Consider the following 18,073-nt stretch of genomic DNA (forward strand, 5'->3'; position numbering starts at 1 on the left):
CAAACGAATCAGTATTGGTTAGATTTGTATCGTTTTTGCATTCTACAATTTAAATACACATTTTAGCACTGACTATATTTAGGCGTGCTATCGCAACTTTCTAGAGCTATATATGGAGTGTCGCAAAACACTAACGTCGAAGATGAGTCACGACACTTCCGGATGCTGTCAGCCGTATACTCACGTTGCCTTACGGTAATTTTTGTAAACCCAGAAGTGTCATCGAGAGATCTATATAGGAATAATGATATAAATAACTGTTACATCAAGAAAGATGACATTTAACAACCACTAGAAGCAACCAACGAATGACCAGTTAATGCAGCCTTTGGGCAGTGTGACAATAGTAATCATGTGAGAAAAAATGCAAACTTTCGCCTGATTAGCAGCGCGTCGCTAGTCATCCAGTTAAAGACGCAATAGCTAGCTAGCTAGCTTGCTGACTTAAATCCATCTTCTACTACTGGTACTAGCTAGCTATGTTGATACCAAGTAGTGTTTGACGTTATTAGCTGGAATTGTAAAGAATTAGCCAAGGGTTGAGTTTGTTCGACAGTAACGTTCACCAGTTTGCCATTGCTTGAAATCAGATGGTAAGAGGGCTAGCTTGCTAGTCAACTTTTCAAACTCAGTCTCTATTAACCTGTAAGTCCGTTTAAATGGTCATATTCAGCCAATAATTATATGCCCACATATCTACTTGCAACTACTTTTTTTTGCCTGCCAATCGTTTTTTTGAATCCAAAACGGATATCATGTGGCTGCAACAAAGATTAAAGGGTCTGCCAGGGTTGCTGTCAAGCAGCTGGGCGAGAAGACTCCTTATTGGACTGTTAATTTTTCTAATATTCTACTGGTACCTGGGCTCGGATGGTGCATTGAGGCTCTTTGGTAGTTCAGCTCAGTCAGGTGGAGTTGCTGGGCAATGCCTACAGACTGAAATCCACCGGTGGAAGTCCCTTGTTGAACGAGGGGAAGGAGTTTACAGCACACCTCTGGAGAAAGTAGACACACCGTTTGTATCAGGTAATGGCCACATCCTGGTTGATTTTGAGTCTAATAAACTCTGGGTAGCCTCATCCACTCAGCCTGGCTCTGCCCCTGTGCACCAGACTGAGTATTCCCCAATAGTGGGCGTTCATCTTCCTGGCAAGCGAGTAGAGGCCCAAGCCACCATGTTGTGGTTTCGCAAAGGGGCTGTCCTGTCAGTCCGGTGTCTTTTACCAAGCACCTCGCAGTCCGTCCGTGACTGTGTTACCATCAGGGAGGAGTTCATTGCTCATCGCAGTCGTCCTAACGTGTTCCTGCAGAGGATCCACGTTAACAACCCTTCAGACCGGACTGCCACCTTGGAAGTTTCCTCTGAAACTCCCGCGTTTGGGAGTAAGTTTTCTGCCAGTGTGGAGAAGATAGAGGAGAAGGACATTGTTCTGTCATCAGGGAGAGTTCTGCTAGAGAAGAATCGCATTGTGCTGGTGGTGGTGGCTACCAAGAAGCTGAACAGTAGGATCCAAGTCCTGGCCAAATCTGAGTATTCAGACAATGTTTTATCTGTGGTGTGGACCTCAGAACCCATTGAGTCTTCTAAACTGGAGGAGACCTTCACCAGGTTGAGAGACGGAGCCAAGAAGGAGCTGGGGGAGCTCCTGAGAGCAGATGTAGAAGATGTGGTTCAGGACCATCAGCAGGCTTGGATGGACCTCTTCATCTCAGGTAAGTTTTTTTTGCAAGGTTTAGATTAAAACACAATTTCTTCACTTTAAGATTGAACAAGTTGCAAATTATATTCTTTACATGTAGAAGTCAAATAGATTTCAAAATAAAAAAACTATAGATAAGTGACTACGAGCCTACAATGTATTAACTTCACCTAGATTATACTTTATTTGATTGTTTATTAAAGTTAGAGGTCATTTGTTCCCGTTTGTGTCTCATTAGGGGTGGAGATGAAAAAGATCACTGACTCGCACACGCCGTCAAGCCACACGGTAAACACCACCCTCTACTACATCCTGTCCTCCACCATGGCACCCCTGCTGGACCGGAGGCTTGGCGGGGAGCAACATGCCGATCTGGAATCCAGCCTGAACTACGCTGACCACTGCTTCAGCGGCCACGCCACCATGCACGCTGAGAACCTGTGGCCAGAGCGCGTCAGCAGCGCGGCACAGATCCTGCAGCTGGCCACCCTGTGGACACTCACACTCCAGAAGAGGGGTTGCAAGGTTCTGGTAGCGGCTGGTGCACATGGCTTAATGCAGGGCATGGTGCTCAGTTTTGGTGGTCTCCAGTTTACCGAGAACCATCTGCAATTCCAAGCAGACCCAGACGTTCTACATAACAGCTACTCACTTCGAGGGATCCATTATAACCAGGATTTGATCAACTTAGCAGTGTTGCTGGATGCAGAGGGGAAGCCCTTTCTCCATGTGTCTGTGAAACCACAGGAGAAGCCTGTGCAGCTGTATGCTTGTGAAGCAGGATGCATGAACGAGCCTGTGGAGCTGACATCAGAAGTCAAAGGTCACACGTTCCCTGTGATGGTGACACAGCCAATCACACCACTGCTGTACATCTCCACACACCTGCGCCATCTGCAGGACCTGCGCCACACTTTGCACCTTAAGGCCATCGTGGCCCATGAGGAGCACATGGCAAACAGATACCCCGGGCTGCCCTTCATCTTCTGGTTCAGCGTGGCATCACTCATCACCCTCTTCCACCTCTTTCTCTTCAAGCTCATCTACAACGAGTACTGTGGGCCTGGCGCCAAGCCTCTCTTCAGGAGCAAGGTATAAACACACAACAAAATGCGTTGAACTGAAAAGACAGCCTCAAAATGACACTATTTTTCTGCGGTTAGCTTTACATTTGTCAGTCGGCAAAGATTTCCCTTTTCTGTTTCAAACCTCCTCTGGTGTGTGTTTTTCTCGGTGTGTTTTTCTCGGTGTATCTGCTTGGTATATTTTGGAGTGTGAGTGCGGACAATTTTCTGATTGTGTGCTTTGGATGTCCAGTGGATTTGCAGTGGGTTGACATAGTTGCGGTAGACATCTTCCCCCTTTTCCCCTCTAACTAAAGACTTATTTTGGTTATGTGTTAATGGAATCAATTAAAAACCAATAGGCTTACTTAAATCGAAGGAAATACACAATCTTTGTCACCTCCTGAAACTTTCAAAAAAGTACTAAAAACAATGTTATATTATTGAAAGCACCAGTAGTAAGCACCTACACCGTATTTAAAATAATACTGTAGTTGTTGATGAAGTTCAAGTTTGGTTTGGGACAATAATTAATATTTTCTTACATGTACTATTCATAGTTACAATTATGACAAGCTACAGTAAATGGGGTTTCTAGTTTCAGTCCATTTGAGAGAGAGTGAAAAAAAAGTAGTTTTACTTGTTCCTGATCCATTCAGTTTATTTGAATTTTGGCTATAGCATCGGTGGGTAAAATAAGTTATCTTTTCATTCACAGTTATTCATTTGTTCAGTACTTTTACTGGTGCCTTCAATCATTCTCACACTCGTATGAAATGGGGTTTCTTTGTAAATATTTCAACCTGCGGCATTTTTTTTTTTTGCTTGTGCTTCAGTAGTTGTTTTTACCACCTCAGTTCCAAAATTTAAAAAAATTGAGAAAAGAAAAAATAAATAAGATAAAGAACAAGATAACAATTGGAAATTCAAGTGGGGTGGTACTAACAAGACAAAAACTAAAATGTCTTTGCTGCCTGTCATCTGTCATATAAAGTAGGCTAGTCCACTACTTGGATTGGAAGAGATGATGTGTGTGGGTGATGCCCTGGGAACCATGAGACACATCTACAGTGAGTGGTGGTCAGCTGTCCAATCAGCTTGGCCTTAGACAACCATGCCTATCTTTGCTTTTTGTTCATTCTTTGTGTTTTGGATGGTGTTTTATATTGATTCACTTTTTATTAAATTAATGATGCATTTACAGGTTGACTTTGCCTCATTAATGTTCAGTCTAAGCCAAGATTGATGATCAATTGCCAGCTCATACCACCATGGCAATTTGCAAAAAACTGAAAGGATTGGATGAATAAGCAATACAGTAAAAGCACCATGCAGCATATGCGTTGAAGCTATTACTTAATTGCGCATACAATCCTATCAGATCTACGCTATACTCGTGCTTACGGTTGGAGTCGGTTTGAATTTGGGATATATTAACTGCTTCAGTAAACCATCCTGAATTTCTGCTTCCTGTTTCTAATCTCCCCCCTTTGACCTTAGCAGGTGACAAAGACAAGTGAGGAAATGACTCCTTAGGAATGCAACCATCGCAACAGGTGCAGATAGCTGAAATACTGCCTGGGTGAACGGATGAAGTGTCATGGGTTCATTAAATAGGTGTGAACTTTGATTGTTAAAAGTTTATTTATGCAGTTGACACCAAGTAAATCTCCTAGCTAAATTCCACTTTACCTCCAGGGCCATTTCCTCATAAACGCTTCCACTCTATTTGACAAGACAATCCCACTGTTTGAGCTTGTCATCCAATCAGAGTCACTGTTTGAGCTTGTCATCCAATCAGTCACTGGATTACCACAATACACATGAAATTGGAGTCAATCTCCAGTCACCATTATTTAAAAATGTTACCTCTTACCTGCTGAGCAAGCCTTTTTATGGTCATTCATGGGGGACTGCTGTTATTACCTTTTTAGTAGGCTACATACATTTATTTGAAAAATATGAAGAAATGATATGATGACAGGATTATATTCTAATAGTCTTGTTCTATTGATTGTTAATCGTATTTGCAGGTTACAAGCAATGTTTTGAGAGCCATTATCTTCAATATTTGTGCTTTGAGGACCAAATTCTTTCAACCTCATTGAATTGATTTTCTCTGTCTCTTTTGCTCAGCCTGTACCACCTGATTGTTAGTGAAATCTTAATCCTAAATTGCATTCCTGCTTTTTACATTTACTTGGGTATTTGTGAATGCATGAATACATCCTTAAATTACATTGATTAAGGCTTTAGAATGTATTTGGAAATTATTGAAGTGAATATGGTCGAGTTTAGTGTATCAAATATTCTTTAAGAAATGTGCATATTTATTTTTAAAATATGTTTTTGAATGAATGTGTGTATATGTTTACCATAAATTACCATATGAACTGTTTCTCTCAATTTCTCAAGAGTTGGAAGTGAAATGTATTGTTTTTTTCTGTTTTTTCAAACTATTGTATTGTTTCAGAGTATTTTAAGGGCTTTATACTAATTATTTGGGTTTTTATGATAATCTGCTGAGTGTGCCTTAAATTAATTTTGATTACACATTATGGTCTGTACTTGAATATTGTTTTGATAATGTGAATTGGGAGTAAGAGGTGTGTGTTATTGTAGCTTGAATCAAATGTCAATAAAATATAAAGTAAATGAGTTACATCTAAGGATGCTGACAGGAAGGTTTAAATATAGGCTATTTGTGGATGTGAAACGAAAGTATGCGAATAAAGTAGCCTATGCTAGGTGGAGGTTGCATATAGGTCACTGGTCTGCAATTATTTTAGAAAAATACAACGTGAATGTTTTTGTTTATATTATTATTTTTTTAACACAACTGTAGAACGTGACTAAAGATTAACGACACGCTTTTTATCATCTAAAATCTACTGCTAAAGCAAATGTAGTTTGTTTCAAAACAACCCTAAACCCATTCGTGTCACGATTTTTTTTCATTGCCTTTGAATGTCCTAATTGGGACAAAATGGACATGTTTCTAAGCATAATTGTCCATATTTATGTTAACAATAGAATGTCCCAGCTGGCATGTAGTCCCTTGATTTAACAGAAGCACTTCAAAATCAGGCTAGACCATCTCACCAACACCTCCGTGAGGGGAAGACCTCCCTCAGGACAACCCAATCATGGATAAATGATTTCACAATCGCAAGATATGCAAATATCTCGTTTGATACGTTTAGATTATGTTGTTGGCTACACCTAAATCTGAGTGTGGTCTAATGTAAATAGCCAATTCAACAATTAAAGACAAAGATATAGGCTACATTTGGGTCGTGTCTTGCTAAAGACGAAATTGCCAGGCTACAGGCCGAATTCTCTCCTGAAATGGAAAGGTTATGGACGGTCACAAGACATGTCTTCGTAATTTGTGAATAACCCTACAACAGTTTATATCGAATGAAATGTGCAAATCTAACTGTCCAAACGAGAGCCCAATGATGGAACTCACGTCAGGGGTTGCTTGCATCTCATTACGCATAACCCGACGGAGGATGAGATAAGCAGTCTGCACACAAATGACAAGACAATTGTAATAATGGCTACATCTTGGCCACAGCTAAAATGTTGCATTTTACATCTGGACGAAGAGTGAGTTCCATGTCATCGTTTGAGTAGGCTACATGAAAAAGGAATGTTTTGCATCTGGGACCCTGTCCTCGGCTTCGCTGAAAGGGACTTTCACCAAAATTCGAAGCAGGAGGCACAGAAAAAGAAGGGTTGCCCCAAAGACGCACGAAGACTCTGACAGTGACTGCGATATTTGCAGGTGCGTTTTAATTTGCTTCAAATATAAAGATACGCAAAATGTCTATTCTGGCTTCAAGTTTGTAGCTTTTAGCCTATTTAGCGACTCATGCAATGGTATTTAGGCTATATTAATTTAGGTATAAATAATAATGCAATCTTATCATTAAACAAAACTAACTTGTCCCATGTCTGATTTTGTAATGATTGTGTTTAATAAAGTTTGGGGCAAACAAAGGGAGCTAAGATTGAGCTTCTTTTGTAGCAATATTTCGAATGTTTCAGAAGAATTTAAATCAAACAAACGGATCTTTTGCAGGTGCTCATTATCTCCCTGCCTTGGTAAAAGCCGCACAGTTCGTCACATTCTAACAGCTTGTCTCATGTCTTTTCTGGCATTACTTGGCTCGGTGTCCATTGACCTGCACTCCCACTTGAACCTGTTGCACACCACAGACGCTGCTTTGGACGAGCTAATCTCGTGTAAGACTAAAACAAATCTCAGACTTTTTGATGAATTTCAAAATATGAGAAAACTATGCAACAAGTACAGAGACAATGAAACATACCAACAAGCGTGTAAGAGTCCGCCGGCCGTCATTTTGCCGGCATTAATTCAAGTGTGCGCAGAAATGAAACAGCAAACCAACGCCAAGGGCCTCTCCTGCAGCATGGAACTGGCTGGGTTTTGTCGTGAGAAGAGTGATGATTTAACAAAGTTCATTAACGAAACATGGGAAACTGCGGACATAAATGACACCGACAAGTCATTTTTCTCTTTAACCATGCATAGACTTCTGGATACCTGGGGCACTGTACAAGATGATATTATCAAGGTCAAGCAATATTCATACTGGACTGATGTATTTGCTCTCAGACTTATGGTAATATTCCAGGAGCTCAACCACCAGTTATGTGACCTCCCCTCCTTAAGAACTCACGTGGACTTCCAATTTAAGTGGGCCCATATACTTAGCCACCTAGCCTTCACCAAACTCCTGTCTGAAAGACTGAATGGCTGCTGGGTAGAGAACATAGACGAGAAACTCAACTTTACTGATAATTTAAAAGAAGCATATATTTTAGACTTGACACCCTGGTATATCTCTGGAGAAACGACAGATGAAGCCATGGCTGGGTCCCAGATTGGCATTGAGGCCCTGAAGGACACCCAAGGATGCCTGCTTGCCCACGCAGTGCCAGCCCTGAGGCTGGCATCCCGAACAATGTTTTCAAGTTTTAGCATGAGGATTTGCCTGTTGGCGATGGCTTGCCTCATTTATCCAGTGGTACTGGTGTCCTTCAAGCAGGTGACAGAGTGGATTCAGAACTATGCCCGCAGCCTGAAGGAGAAGACTGAGGATCTGAAACGCCAGAGGCAACTGGCCGAGGATCTCCTGCACCAAATGCTTCCCAAGTCAGTAGCAAAGCAGCTTCGCCAGCAAAAACACGTAGAGGCTGAAAGCTATGAGCAGGTGGGTTCTAGTCAATGAAGTAAAATTACAAATAATGCAGATGTCACTGTCATGTCTGCTTCCATGCATGGTGCTCCTGAAGAGTTTCTCTTTTACCATTTACAATACACTAGTTATGTGTTGATAACTACTTTCAGGTCATGGGACACCCAGTTTTCCTTAGCATAATGTGAAATGTAATGCCATAAGGTCCTGTCTCCCCTTCACTTTTAACATTTAACCAAATAAAAATGAGAATGGGCCGTGTGATGTGAAGAGACTATGCTTGTGTGATACATGGGCCAGATCACCCAACATTCTGAATGAACACATGGGTCCGCTTTCTTTGTTCTTATTGTTGTCGTAATTACCTATAATTATAGTATTCCATATTCATTAGGAGATAAAACAGGTTATGTGGGTGAAAATTGTATCTAGCTCATTGAGGGGCTTGAAGCAGCTGTGCCAAAAGCACTCTGTTCAGGTTTATTATCTAATGTGATCAGGGCTGTTTTCACACACACTCTTAAGCCCCATGAAACATTCTGCCAAGAGCAAGGAAAACAAAAACAGTGTATAGAATCTTCAAATTCATCTACAACAAGACTTTCACCTTCTGTTTTTGAGAGGTTTCATTCAGAAAGGACATTCACTTTCTTTCTTTCTGAGCACCCCCTCATAAAATATATGGAAAGTGAATACAAGGTATGATGCATTCAGAAATAGTCTTTCTTATTCCAAACATTTCATTTTTCTTGTTCCATAGGTGACCATTTTCTTCTCTGATATTGTGGGATTCACTTCGATATCTGCCTCCTGCACTCCTTTACAAGTTGTGGAGATGCTGAATAACCTGTACATGTGCTTCGACACGCGTATCGACTCCTATGACGTCTACAAGGTAAAAATGAGCATGCAAAAAAAGAAAATATTGTCTATACAGTCAAATTCCTCATGACTGATTTTTGCAAAGCATAATTGATGGGTCACACCATTCAGGTGGAGACTATAGGAGATGCCTACATGGTGGTGAGCGGGCTACCAGAGAGGAATGGTGACAAGCACGCTGACGAGATTGCCAAGATGTCCCTGGACCTGGTGGCAGCAGTCAGGCAGGTGCTCGTCCCACACATGCCCAACAAGAGGCTTCAGTTAAGGGCGGGCATACACACAGGTGAGACGGTTATTTTCATTTCCATCTGGCACGAAGGTTATTGTTTAAAATATAACAAAGCTACCTGAGCCATTGCATTGCTGTCGTTGCTCTAGGTCCTTGTGTGGCAGGTATCGTAGGCTACAAGATGCCCAGATACTGCTTGTTTGGAGACACTGTCAACACTGCTTCCAGAATGGAATCCACTAGCCTGCGTAGGTCTATTTTTCTTAACATAGTGTCTCTCCCACAAATGTAGCCATTGTATTTCATACACACACACTTCCTCTGAAATGTACAGTAAATGCATATCTCCATAAGATGTTCCATATCTACATAGCTTTTAAGCTTCATGTTGACTTGATGAAGTTCAATACAGTGTGAGTGTGTGTGTGTGTGTGTGTGTGAGTGTGTGTGTGTGTGTGTGTGTGTGTGTGTGTGTGTGTGTGTGTGTGTGTGAGAGAGTGTGTGCATAATGTTTTTGTGTTTTCAGCCCAAAAGATCCATACCAGCTCAGCTACCTACCTGGCTCTGATGAAGGACAATGCCTATGAGCTCCAACTCAGAGGAGAGATAGAGGTCAAGGTGAGATTCAGTGTTTCCTTCACCATACAACACTGCATCATTCCTTGCCAGTCTGAACACACATTAGTAAAAAAATGTATTATGGCACTATGGTCACTCTAAAGGGTCTAGTGTGGGGTATATCATGTTCATCTTGTGGTAGTCTAGAAACGACCTCCTCCACACAATACACATAAAACCCACACACACTTGACAGAAGTGTGATGGTTTTGAGTGACATTTCTCCAGTTAATTAATCTGAATTGACTCTGCATAATTAAACACTTGATTATAGACTGAGAGGAGTTCTTCAGCAGTCTCTTGTGAGTTAATGTCACTATAGGTGAAGCTCCTAATTATTGTAACAATGGAATGTTGAAGTACTGTAAAAAGTTTTAATACACTGAAGAAACACTTAATTGTTAATATCAAGCCTTCAAAATGTGAATGTGTTTTGACTGATTTAAAAAACAAAAACAGTTATCTTCTTCAACTGCAAAGGTAAATAAGGTGTTTGAATCCATCAAAAAATCTGTCCCTTTTTTTTTTAAGGGTAAAGGCAAAATGAACACGTACTGGCTGATTGGGCATAAGAACTACAGTGTCCAGAATGACAGCCTGGTGTGCCACTGGAATCCCAACATGGCCAGGAAGAAAAAGACTCTTATTGGAAGCGAGGGCTCTATGGGAAATGTATGTTATGTTTATACTGTACCCAATTGGTGTCTTGAGTGTCCATATACTTTCAACCATGTTTGACTAGATAGTGTCATTCAATATACTGTCTTAGTCTTGTATATATATATAATACGTATATATGTAGTAATACCTGTATGTAGTAATACCTGTAAAATAACTTGTAAATGTTTGTAAAAGTGCTTTGCCTTGGAATAATTCTTAATTTCTCTCTTGTTGTTCACACCTTCTTCTACCTCTTCCCGTTTCCCTTGTTCCAGTCCTGCGCAACAGTGCAGAGCATTAGTGAGAACACCACTCCCATCTCCCTTCTGGAAGTGGCCCCACCCTCTGGCTCCACCCAGCCCTGCCTCCAGCCCAGTACCCAGGCTTCCGCAGGCCCCGGCCTGTGTGTGTCTGCTCAGGTGGAGCCCTGCGCCAGTAGCTTTGGAGCCCTGGGCTCCCTGATTGGGGGCCTTCAAGGGGAGAGTGATGGTCCATTGCCCAGGGAGAAGAGGACCCATGGAGGGACAGGGGAGAAGCCTGAACTGCTGCCTGGTTCCATCGTTCACATGTAAAATAAGGTCTTGAAGTTTAGATACAAATTTGTGAATCTTTGATTTATTAATGCATTTAGATTTTGGTTTTATTGTGTTGTAGTGTACGTTTTACAAACTGTAAGGATTACTCATTTAGTTTTGATTAAATTAAGGAGATTTAACCAGAAAATTACCAACTGACTCTTTAGTCCATCCTTAAATTTGCACTGGAAGATTAAACTATGTGGATAAAGAAATTGCCCAGCTAAAATTATATCAGGCATTGTAACTGTTCACCATTCAGAAACCTGATACATTTGAATAATTTCAGGATTTTAGCATCTTCTTTGTTATTTGATTGTTTTTTTTGGTTAGGTTTAGATTTAGTAATAAAGGGCTACTAACTGCTTGTTTATCGATGCCGTGTTTTGTCATATAATGAATCAATGAAATATTTAATAAGTTTGAAATCCAGTCTAACCACAAGAGGGCAATGTTTAATCATATCTCAAACCAGCCCTGCAGTCCTCAATAGTTTGTTTGTCCACTGACTGAATGCCGTGACAATGCATGTAACCTGTGTGGTTTGGTTCAAACAGCTTTGAATCAGCACTTTAGTTCAGTTTTCTTGGATCTGGTAGAATGGGTTGCCGGCTGGTAGTGCCACAGGTCCACATCACATGACTCATGCTGTGTTGGTCTGTAAACACTGTGGCTGTGAACCACTTGCAGGCATGGCACCCACGCAGAGAGGAGAGTGGTATGACTGGAACCATCACAGATCATTGTTCACATTCTACAACCTTATATCTTTTTGTCACTTTTTGTCAAATGGAAAAATATGCATCTGTTTGCATTTTGTACGCAATCAAGCAAAACCCAGAGATTATTTGTGCCATTGTCTAGTGTTCCCAAACTGAGGGGTAACATCTTTGGATAGCTTTTGTTAATTCCTTATTGTGAAACAACTGCAACCTGGGCTGTTGAATGCCAAGATGGCATTTACCTCAAATGCAGCAAACAGCAGCCACAAACGTGTGTAATCAAGCCAAATGTGAACAGTATGGCACATCAAGGCTTGCTGAATTAACACACAACACACTAATATGAAATGGAGAGGAGCCCTTGTCGCCTACTGTAGGAGAGACAAGTAGTTTGAAACAAGACCTCAACTTTGTTCTACAATAATGAGGGATCAGATGAACAGAGTACCAATTTGTTGGAGGTCCTTTGCCAACCTGACTGATGCCTCTCTTCTTCTCTCCCCCTTAGCTTCTCTCTATTCTCACTTTTCTGTCCTTCCCCCTTCACAACTCTCCCCCCCCCCCCCCAACATTCAGTTGTGTGTCCTCGCTTTGTGTTCTCCAATCTCTCCCTCCCTCTCTATTAAATCTCCGTCTTTCTGCAAGCCACATGTCAGGCACACTCACTTGTCCTGAGGTGTGGAAGGGGGTGGGATCATTGGTGGAAATGACTCTTGTGTTGCATTCCACCCTGATAATAAAACTGTCACGGGGGGACAGCATGATGACTAGATCACAGAGGCGCCCCTTCTCTTTCTTTCTTCTCTTTCTTTCTTTTTCTATCTCTCCCTCTTCTGACCCCCACCTGCCTCACTCTTATGGTGCTCAAAAAGAACCTCCTCTGCTGTGTTATTGTATTCTCATATTTCATGGATATTATGTTCTGTTTTGGAATAGCTCAAATACATTCTAATGTTTTCAATATCAGACATAGCTATTGACTGTGGTTCCATCCTCTGAAGATGCATAAAATCGAATTTAATTTGCAGAAGCTAGTCTGTTTCACAGAATTCACAGCTGAGCTCATGAGAGAGTCAACACAAAGCATGTCCTGAAATTTTTACGGTGGGCAACATGTATTATATGGTTTATGAGTCTAAAAGACAGTTTATCAATAATGGTATTAATGCTGAATTCAAATGTTGCTATGCTATCCATATCCTGTTTGACTTATTTAACATATGTCAAGTTCTCTTCCCCCCTTTCTCTCCCTCTCCCCTGCACATTTCAAGTTATAACGCATAGTTCAAAACTAAACAGAGGACACTAATGAATGCATAAAGATTTGCTATTAGATTTTCACTTCCTCAAACCTTTTTGTGACAGTGTATGTCAGGCACCATGTGGGGTGTCCTGGCACATTGAGGCACCACACATTCCACCCCAAACATGGCAGCAACGTGGGGCAGATAGGGCAAGCGGGAAGGGGCTTGGCCCTAGGGTGACAGCACAGGAACCAAATGTTGTTGGCGCTAAAAAGTAGGACTTGCAAACTTCAGAGATATTGTATAAATCTCTCTGTGAGGCAAGCTCCCATCCAACTTCAAAACAACGACAACTGTAAAAGCTGTGTAACTTGTTCTTTGCATTTAAAGAATTGGCATCCATCTGCTTTGCAAACACGTTGAGAAATCCCTGCCTTCACATCCTTATGAAAAAGTCACTGAACTTTCGAAAAGGCTAAGAGGACACAAATTACCATAACTGATGTTTATATTTATAGGACTTCCTGTTTGCCTTCTTATTTCTGACCATAGCTGACTTTTGAATGTGACTTGAATTGTGAAAGTCACAGTCAGTGCTGTGTTACTGAAAACAAAGCCACCTGCCCACAGGGCAGACATTGAGCTCAGACAACCATAGGAATAGGAAAGGTTGCCATTATGGAGATATAATAACCAGTATGTGTCCTATTATTTGAACCATTCAAGACTAATTATTCAAAGGTTCTAAGCACTGTAACGCTTGTACAGTCACCCTGTGGCAACTCTAATACGTTTTTTTTTAATAACCCTTCACATTAGCATTTTACCTTTGTAAAGGCAGGTGGTCACACTGGCCTCTCCTGCCAAAAGACAACGAAGCACTTTGGGTGGAGAGTGGACAAGGCGTTTGTCATCATTACTACATGTTGTGTCTTGTACATTAGCCACAGTGGGGGTGCTTCTGGCCCCAGGTTACGCCATTGATATCTGTCACAGAACCACGGGGGGTTGGTATCATGAGGGAGGGCGAGGTAAAGAGATTTTAATGACATTGTAAGCTGCTCTTTGGATTTAAACTTTAATGCATTGTTTGTTTGGAAGGACATCTAGACGCAGCCTGTAAAAATGGGTGGAAATGTATCTTTTATGTGGGTTCCTAATGAGTTGAATAGCTGTTATCCTTTGGAATGGAGTTTGGTTACATGTGGCCAACCTTTCAATGCTTTAAATGAGGGGAAGAAAGTCTAAGATATTAGTCAACAAACGAAAAACAGACCATTAGCAATGAATTTTACTAACACAGTATTGCCAATACAGTGTTTCCTGATAAATTCATTACAAACTGAGAAATAAGCCATGTTGACTATGCAGTCTGACCTTGCCTGACCTCGTATTTTGGGCTGATAAGTAGGCTATTTTTTGCGTCTCTTTCTCTCAATACAACACTGTCACAATGAATAAAATAACGAATATTATATATTTCAGAGTCTATCTGCAGTGAAAAGGAGATGGATTTAATTAAAAGACACTGGGAAAGTGTGGAAGTGTAAAGGGCATTGGTGCTCCTGCAATACACTGAATCAGCTTATGATGATAAAAACTCATTATAACTTCAGACGGTCATATCAGACCAATAACGTGAACAGACTAACCTAGTTTTAATTATATAATATATAATTATATAGCAACTGCAATGACTAAGCGCAACACCTGGCATCAAAGTGGGTCATTGCTAATAATTATGGGTCTTCAATTCTACAATCCAATATTACAATTTCTGTAAGCCTTTTTCAGATGTAGATTATTAAACAGTCATTGGTCTGGACATGCATTCATTACCTTATTAAAGAAAATACTTATGAACCAGGGGGCAATGACAGGTATCGAGACAGGTATTAGAAGAGATTGAACAAATGAAAAAATGTATACAAGAATCATATTATAAGTATTCTGTATGAGTAGCCTGTCATGCCTTATTTACATGATGCATAAAAATAGCATGATCTAATGCTAAATATATGCAACAAGGTCTCTGACATGTTAAAATAGCCTTATCTTTGTGAATGGTGCCACAGGACAAGGCTATGATGTAATCGGCCTGAAGTACAGCTCAGAGTTGGGAAATGATGAAGCTGACATGCAGTCTGTATCCTGATCAGATCCTCTACCTGCTCTCGTGCTGTTGTTTTCACATAGGAGAACTGATTACATTTGATATGGGAAGGTCAGCGTTCAAGACTGGCTTCAGGTTAGGATTAGAGTTAGCATTACCATATTCTTTGTCTGAGTTATTAGGTGAGGTCTTGTGTGTTAAAATAAAATTGGGTTCCTTGGCCTGTAAAGTTCATCCCTTTATGAGGTCACTGCACACATCGTTTTAACCTTCCCAAGGCACAAGCCTCATGTCTCCCTCTACAAACACACACACGTACACTGACCGCCATTCACATGTGCACACACATGTACACATTCACACTTCACATGAACATATACACTTTAAACTTGAATCATGTACGGTAATGGTCTTTCTGTGAATGAGTCATTATAAGGCTGCCATGGAGAAATCACGTTCACTCGGTTCATAGTTCATACATAAAAATAACCAGTGACACTGTCTTCAAGTATCCTGTAAATCTGTCCAGTAAATAGTCACCAAGATTTACCACATTCTTGAAAGAAATCGGTTTGTAACTGATATTTTTAGCATCATGGTTGATGATTGACTACAAGTGGAAGTAAAGTGTTCACAATGTATGATGTACACCTTAGGCATCCCAGTCTGTACTTTAAAAGAGAGTATCCGGCATGGTGAATGTTCTTGGTCTGCTTCAGCAATCTCTCTGCGATAACAGTATCTAGGATGTGTCAGGGAAGCGCAAGGACTGGCAGACAGAGATGGGTCAGTTGAGAACATCCTTGACTGTCTCTCTTCATTCCATCACTAATCAGGTGATACATTCTTGGCATTGGTTGCATAGCTATATCATATGTTTGTGTAAGTCAAAAGGGGACTGCACTGTTGTTATCATATTCATTAAAGACACAGGCATTTTATTAGTAAGATGTTTTTTTGGTTTGTGAAAGTAACAGTAGAGATGAGACAGGAAATGAAAGGGAGATAGAGAGAGGAGAACATACTGGAAATGGTGCAGGCTGGAATCAAACGTGGGCCCCTGCAGTAAGACCTAGGCCTATGTCCTACATTACCTGTCCAGAAATGTATATTTCATAGTGTACATTAAAACAGTATTTAGCTATTTGTTTAAAGAGAAATGAACAAGTTATGTTTATAAAGAATTTGTGTCCTAGAACTGGCTCAAGATCACACTGATACTAGCAGAAGGTGTAGGTGACTCTGCTCTTTCATGTTTCACTCAGCTCAGTGTGTGTGTGGCTGTGTGTGTGTGTGGGTGTGTGTGTGTATGTGTGTTAGTAAAAGTGTGGGTTTGTGTGTGCGTGTGTGTGTATCGCCACACAAGAGCCATTCCAAGTTTCTACACCTCAGAGCCCATCCCCCAAGTGAGAAGGGGACAGAGGGCAGATGATGACTGATTACCCCTGTAGCCTCAGCATCTGAGAGAGCACAGTGGGAAAATGGAGGGGGACTAATTGACATTTCCCCTGCCTCTTAGCACAAGGAGCTATCATGCTAAATTGACTTAGACCTCAGGGCACCTGGAAACAATAAACTTTCGTATTGTTTCTTAAATAATAGTTTTCTGGCAGACATTTAAAAGGATTTGGTCTTTGATTAGAGTCTTATATTCAACAATAGACTGTTGTTGTTGTATTTCGAAGTATTCATATCAACAGCTTTGTCCTTGAGAAACTTGTACCCTGTACCCAGAACTACAGTAGTTCCATGCAATCATGCTTTTACAATATATTGTTTTACATTTGTAATACGATTAATTAAACATTACAATGTACTATACAATACAATGTATTACATTTTTTATAATGTTGGTGAGCATTCAAATCCATTGCTGATTGAACCACATGACTCTGATAGTAAGCTATAGAAGTGTGACATTTAAGCAGCTGACCTGTCTCTCAGAAGAAGAATGTGTGATCTACATCTGGTTCCCCCTCATTAAAAATCTTAATGAGAACATCAATGCTTTATCATCTAAATGAGGATATTCAGTGAACTGGAACAGGGTGAGACACCTCAGAGTTGTTGAAAGGTAAGCTTGGGAATCATAGGCTAGAGAGTCCGAGAATATGACTCATGAGATATATGAATGTAATAAAGACATGAAATTTGCAGTCAGTCATAGCCCAGCAGTTTGCGAGATAAATATAGGGTATAAACTGTAAGTGTGCACATAGATTTGCCATATTCTTCATCAGATTTCACATTTCATTCCTATGTGTGAAACTCTTAACTCTGTATTAGAGGATTTGCAGACGCTGTTAAGGTCCCCAGAAGAGACTTCACCAAGAATTGCGTGTGAGTGGTTGAATGGGATAATGCAGATGTATGTTTGAAATTGTGCTTTATGCCTCAATAACTAGCACCATACACTCTACTTATCCACAATGCATTGCCAGCCTGAAGGCATTGCACTTTGAAGTGAAACCTGTTCCTGTATCCATGGATACCAGGACAATTCTCCACTTTTTTAACTCAAAAACTTCAGTGTTCACCTAAAAGGCAGATGAATAAACCCCGAAAATATGTTCCTTGCTCATGAAAATCATAATAAGTCTGACAAGACAGTTACTTCATTGTTTTTTCCCTATTTTAAGGTGTGAGATTTGACTCCACGTGCTGCGGTTTTCTTACTTTTCGATCATGTGTCTGACTTGTTAAGTGGATAAAGAGGAATGTGAGGGTTAGAAAGAGAAAGTGAGTGGGAGAAATACTAACTACCAAACCTCAACAGACCTACTGTGTGACTAGTTATTGATATGATTCAGACATGAGGCAAGGGAAGGGATTCTATTGACCTGTCTGTGAAGTGAAAGACTAGGTTTTTCATCCACCTCCTCTTCTGAGAACACTTCATAATAACTATCCTTTATAATCCCTTTATAATCAACTTGTTGAGAACTAACAAATAGTTAAAAGCTCCAAAAATATTTTTCAGCGATTAGTTAATATATACATTGAACCAATCAATAAGGGTAATGCAGATGCTGTAT

General features: G+C 40.6%; 1 protein-coding gene across 2 annotated transcripts; it reads left to right on the forward strand.

Moving 5' to 3' along the window:
- Window positions 1-164: 164 nt before the first annotated feature.
- On the forward strand, window positions 165-5,524 carry kiaa2013 (KIAA2013 ortholog). Of its 2 annotated transcripts, none has more exons than XM_047040344.1 (3): window positions 165-1,713; window positions 1,939-2,792; window positions 4,265-5,524. In XM_047040344.1, the coding sequence occupies exons 1-3, from the start codon at window positions 756-758 to the stop codon at window positions 4,298-4,300; spliced, it is 1,848 nt and encodes a 615-aa protein (XP_046896300.1). In that variant the 5' UTR covers window positions 165-755; the 3' UTR covers window positions 4,301-5,524. The 2 variants fall into 2 exon arrangements, with proteins under 2 accessions (XP_046896300.1, XP_046896301.1); XM_047040345.1 differs by having other exon boundaries at window positions 4,268-5,524.
- The last annotated feature ends 12,549 nt before the right edge of the window (window positions 5,525-18,073 follow it).

The sequence above is a fragment of the Hypomesus transpacificus genome, chromosome 18 (assembly GCF_021917145.1).
Source record: "Hypomesus transpacificus isolate Combined female chromosome 18, fHypTra1, whole genome shotgun sequence".
NCBI lineage: Eukaryota > Metazoa > Chordata > Actinopteri > Osmeriformes > Osmeridae > Hypomesus > Hypomesus transpacificus.

Coding starts and splice junctions, on each gene's coding strand:
- kiaa2013 (XM_047040344.1), top strand. CDS start 756: ATGTGGCTGCAACAAAGATTAAAGGGTCTGCCAGGGTTGCTGTCAAGC. Junction 1,714..1,938: donor GATGGACCTCTTCATCTCAG/GTAAGTTTTTTT, acceptor GTGTCTCATTAG/GGGTGGAGATGAAAAAGATC. Junction 2,793..4,264: donor AGCCTCTCTTCAGGAGCAAG/GTATAAACACAC, acceptor CTTTGACCTTAG/CAGGTGACAAAGACAAGTGA.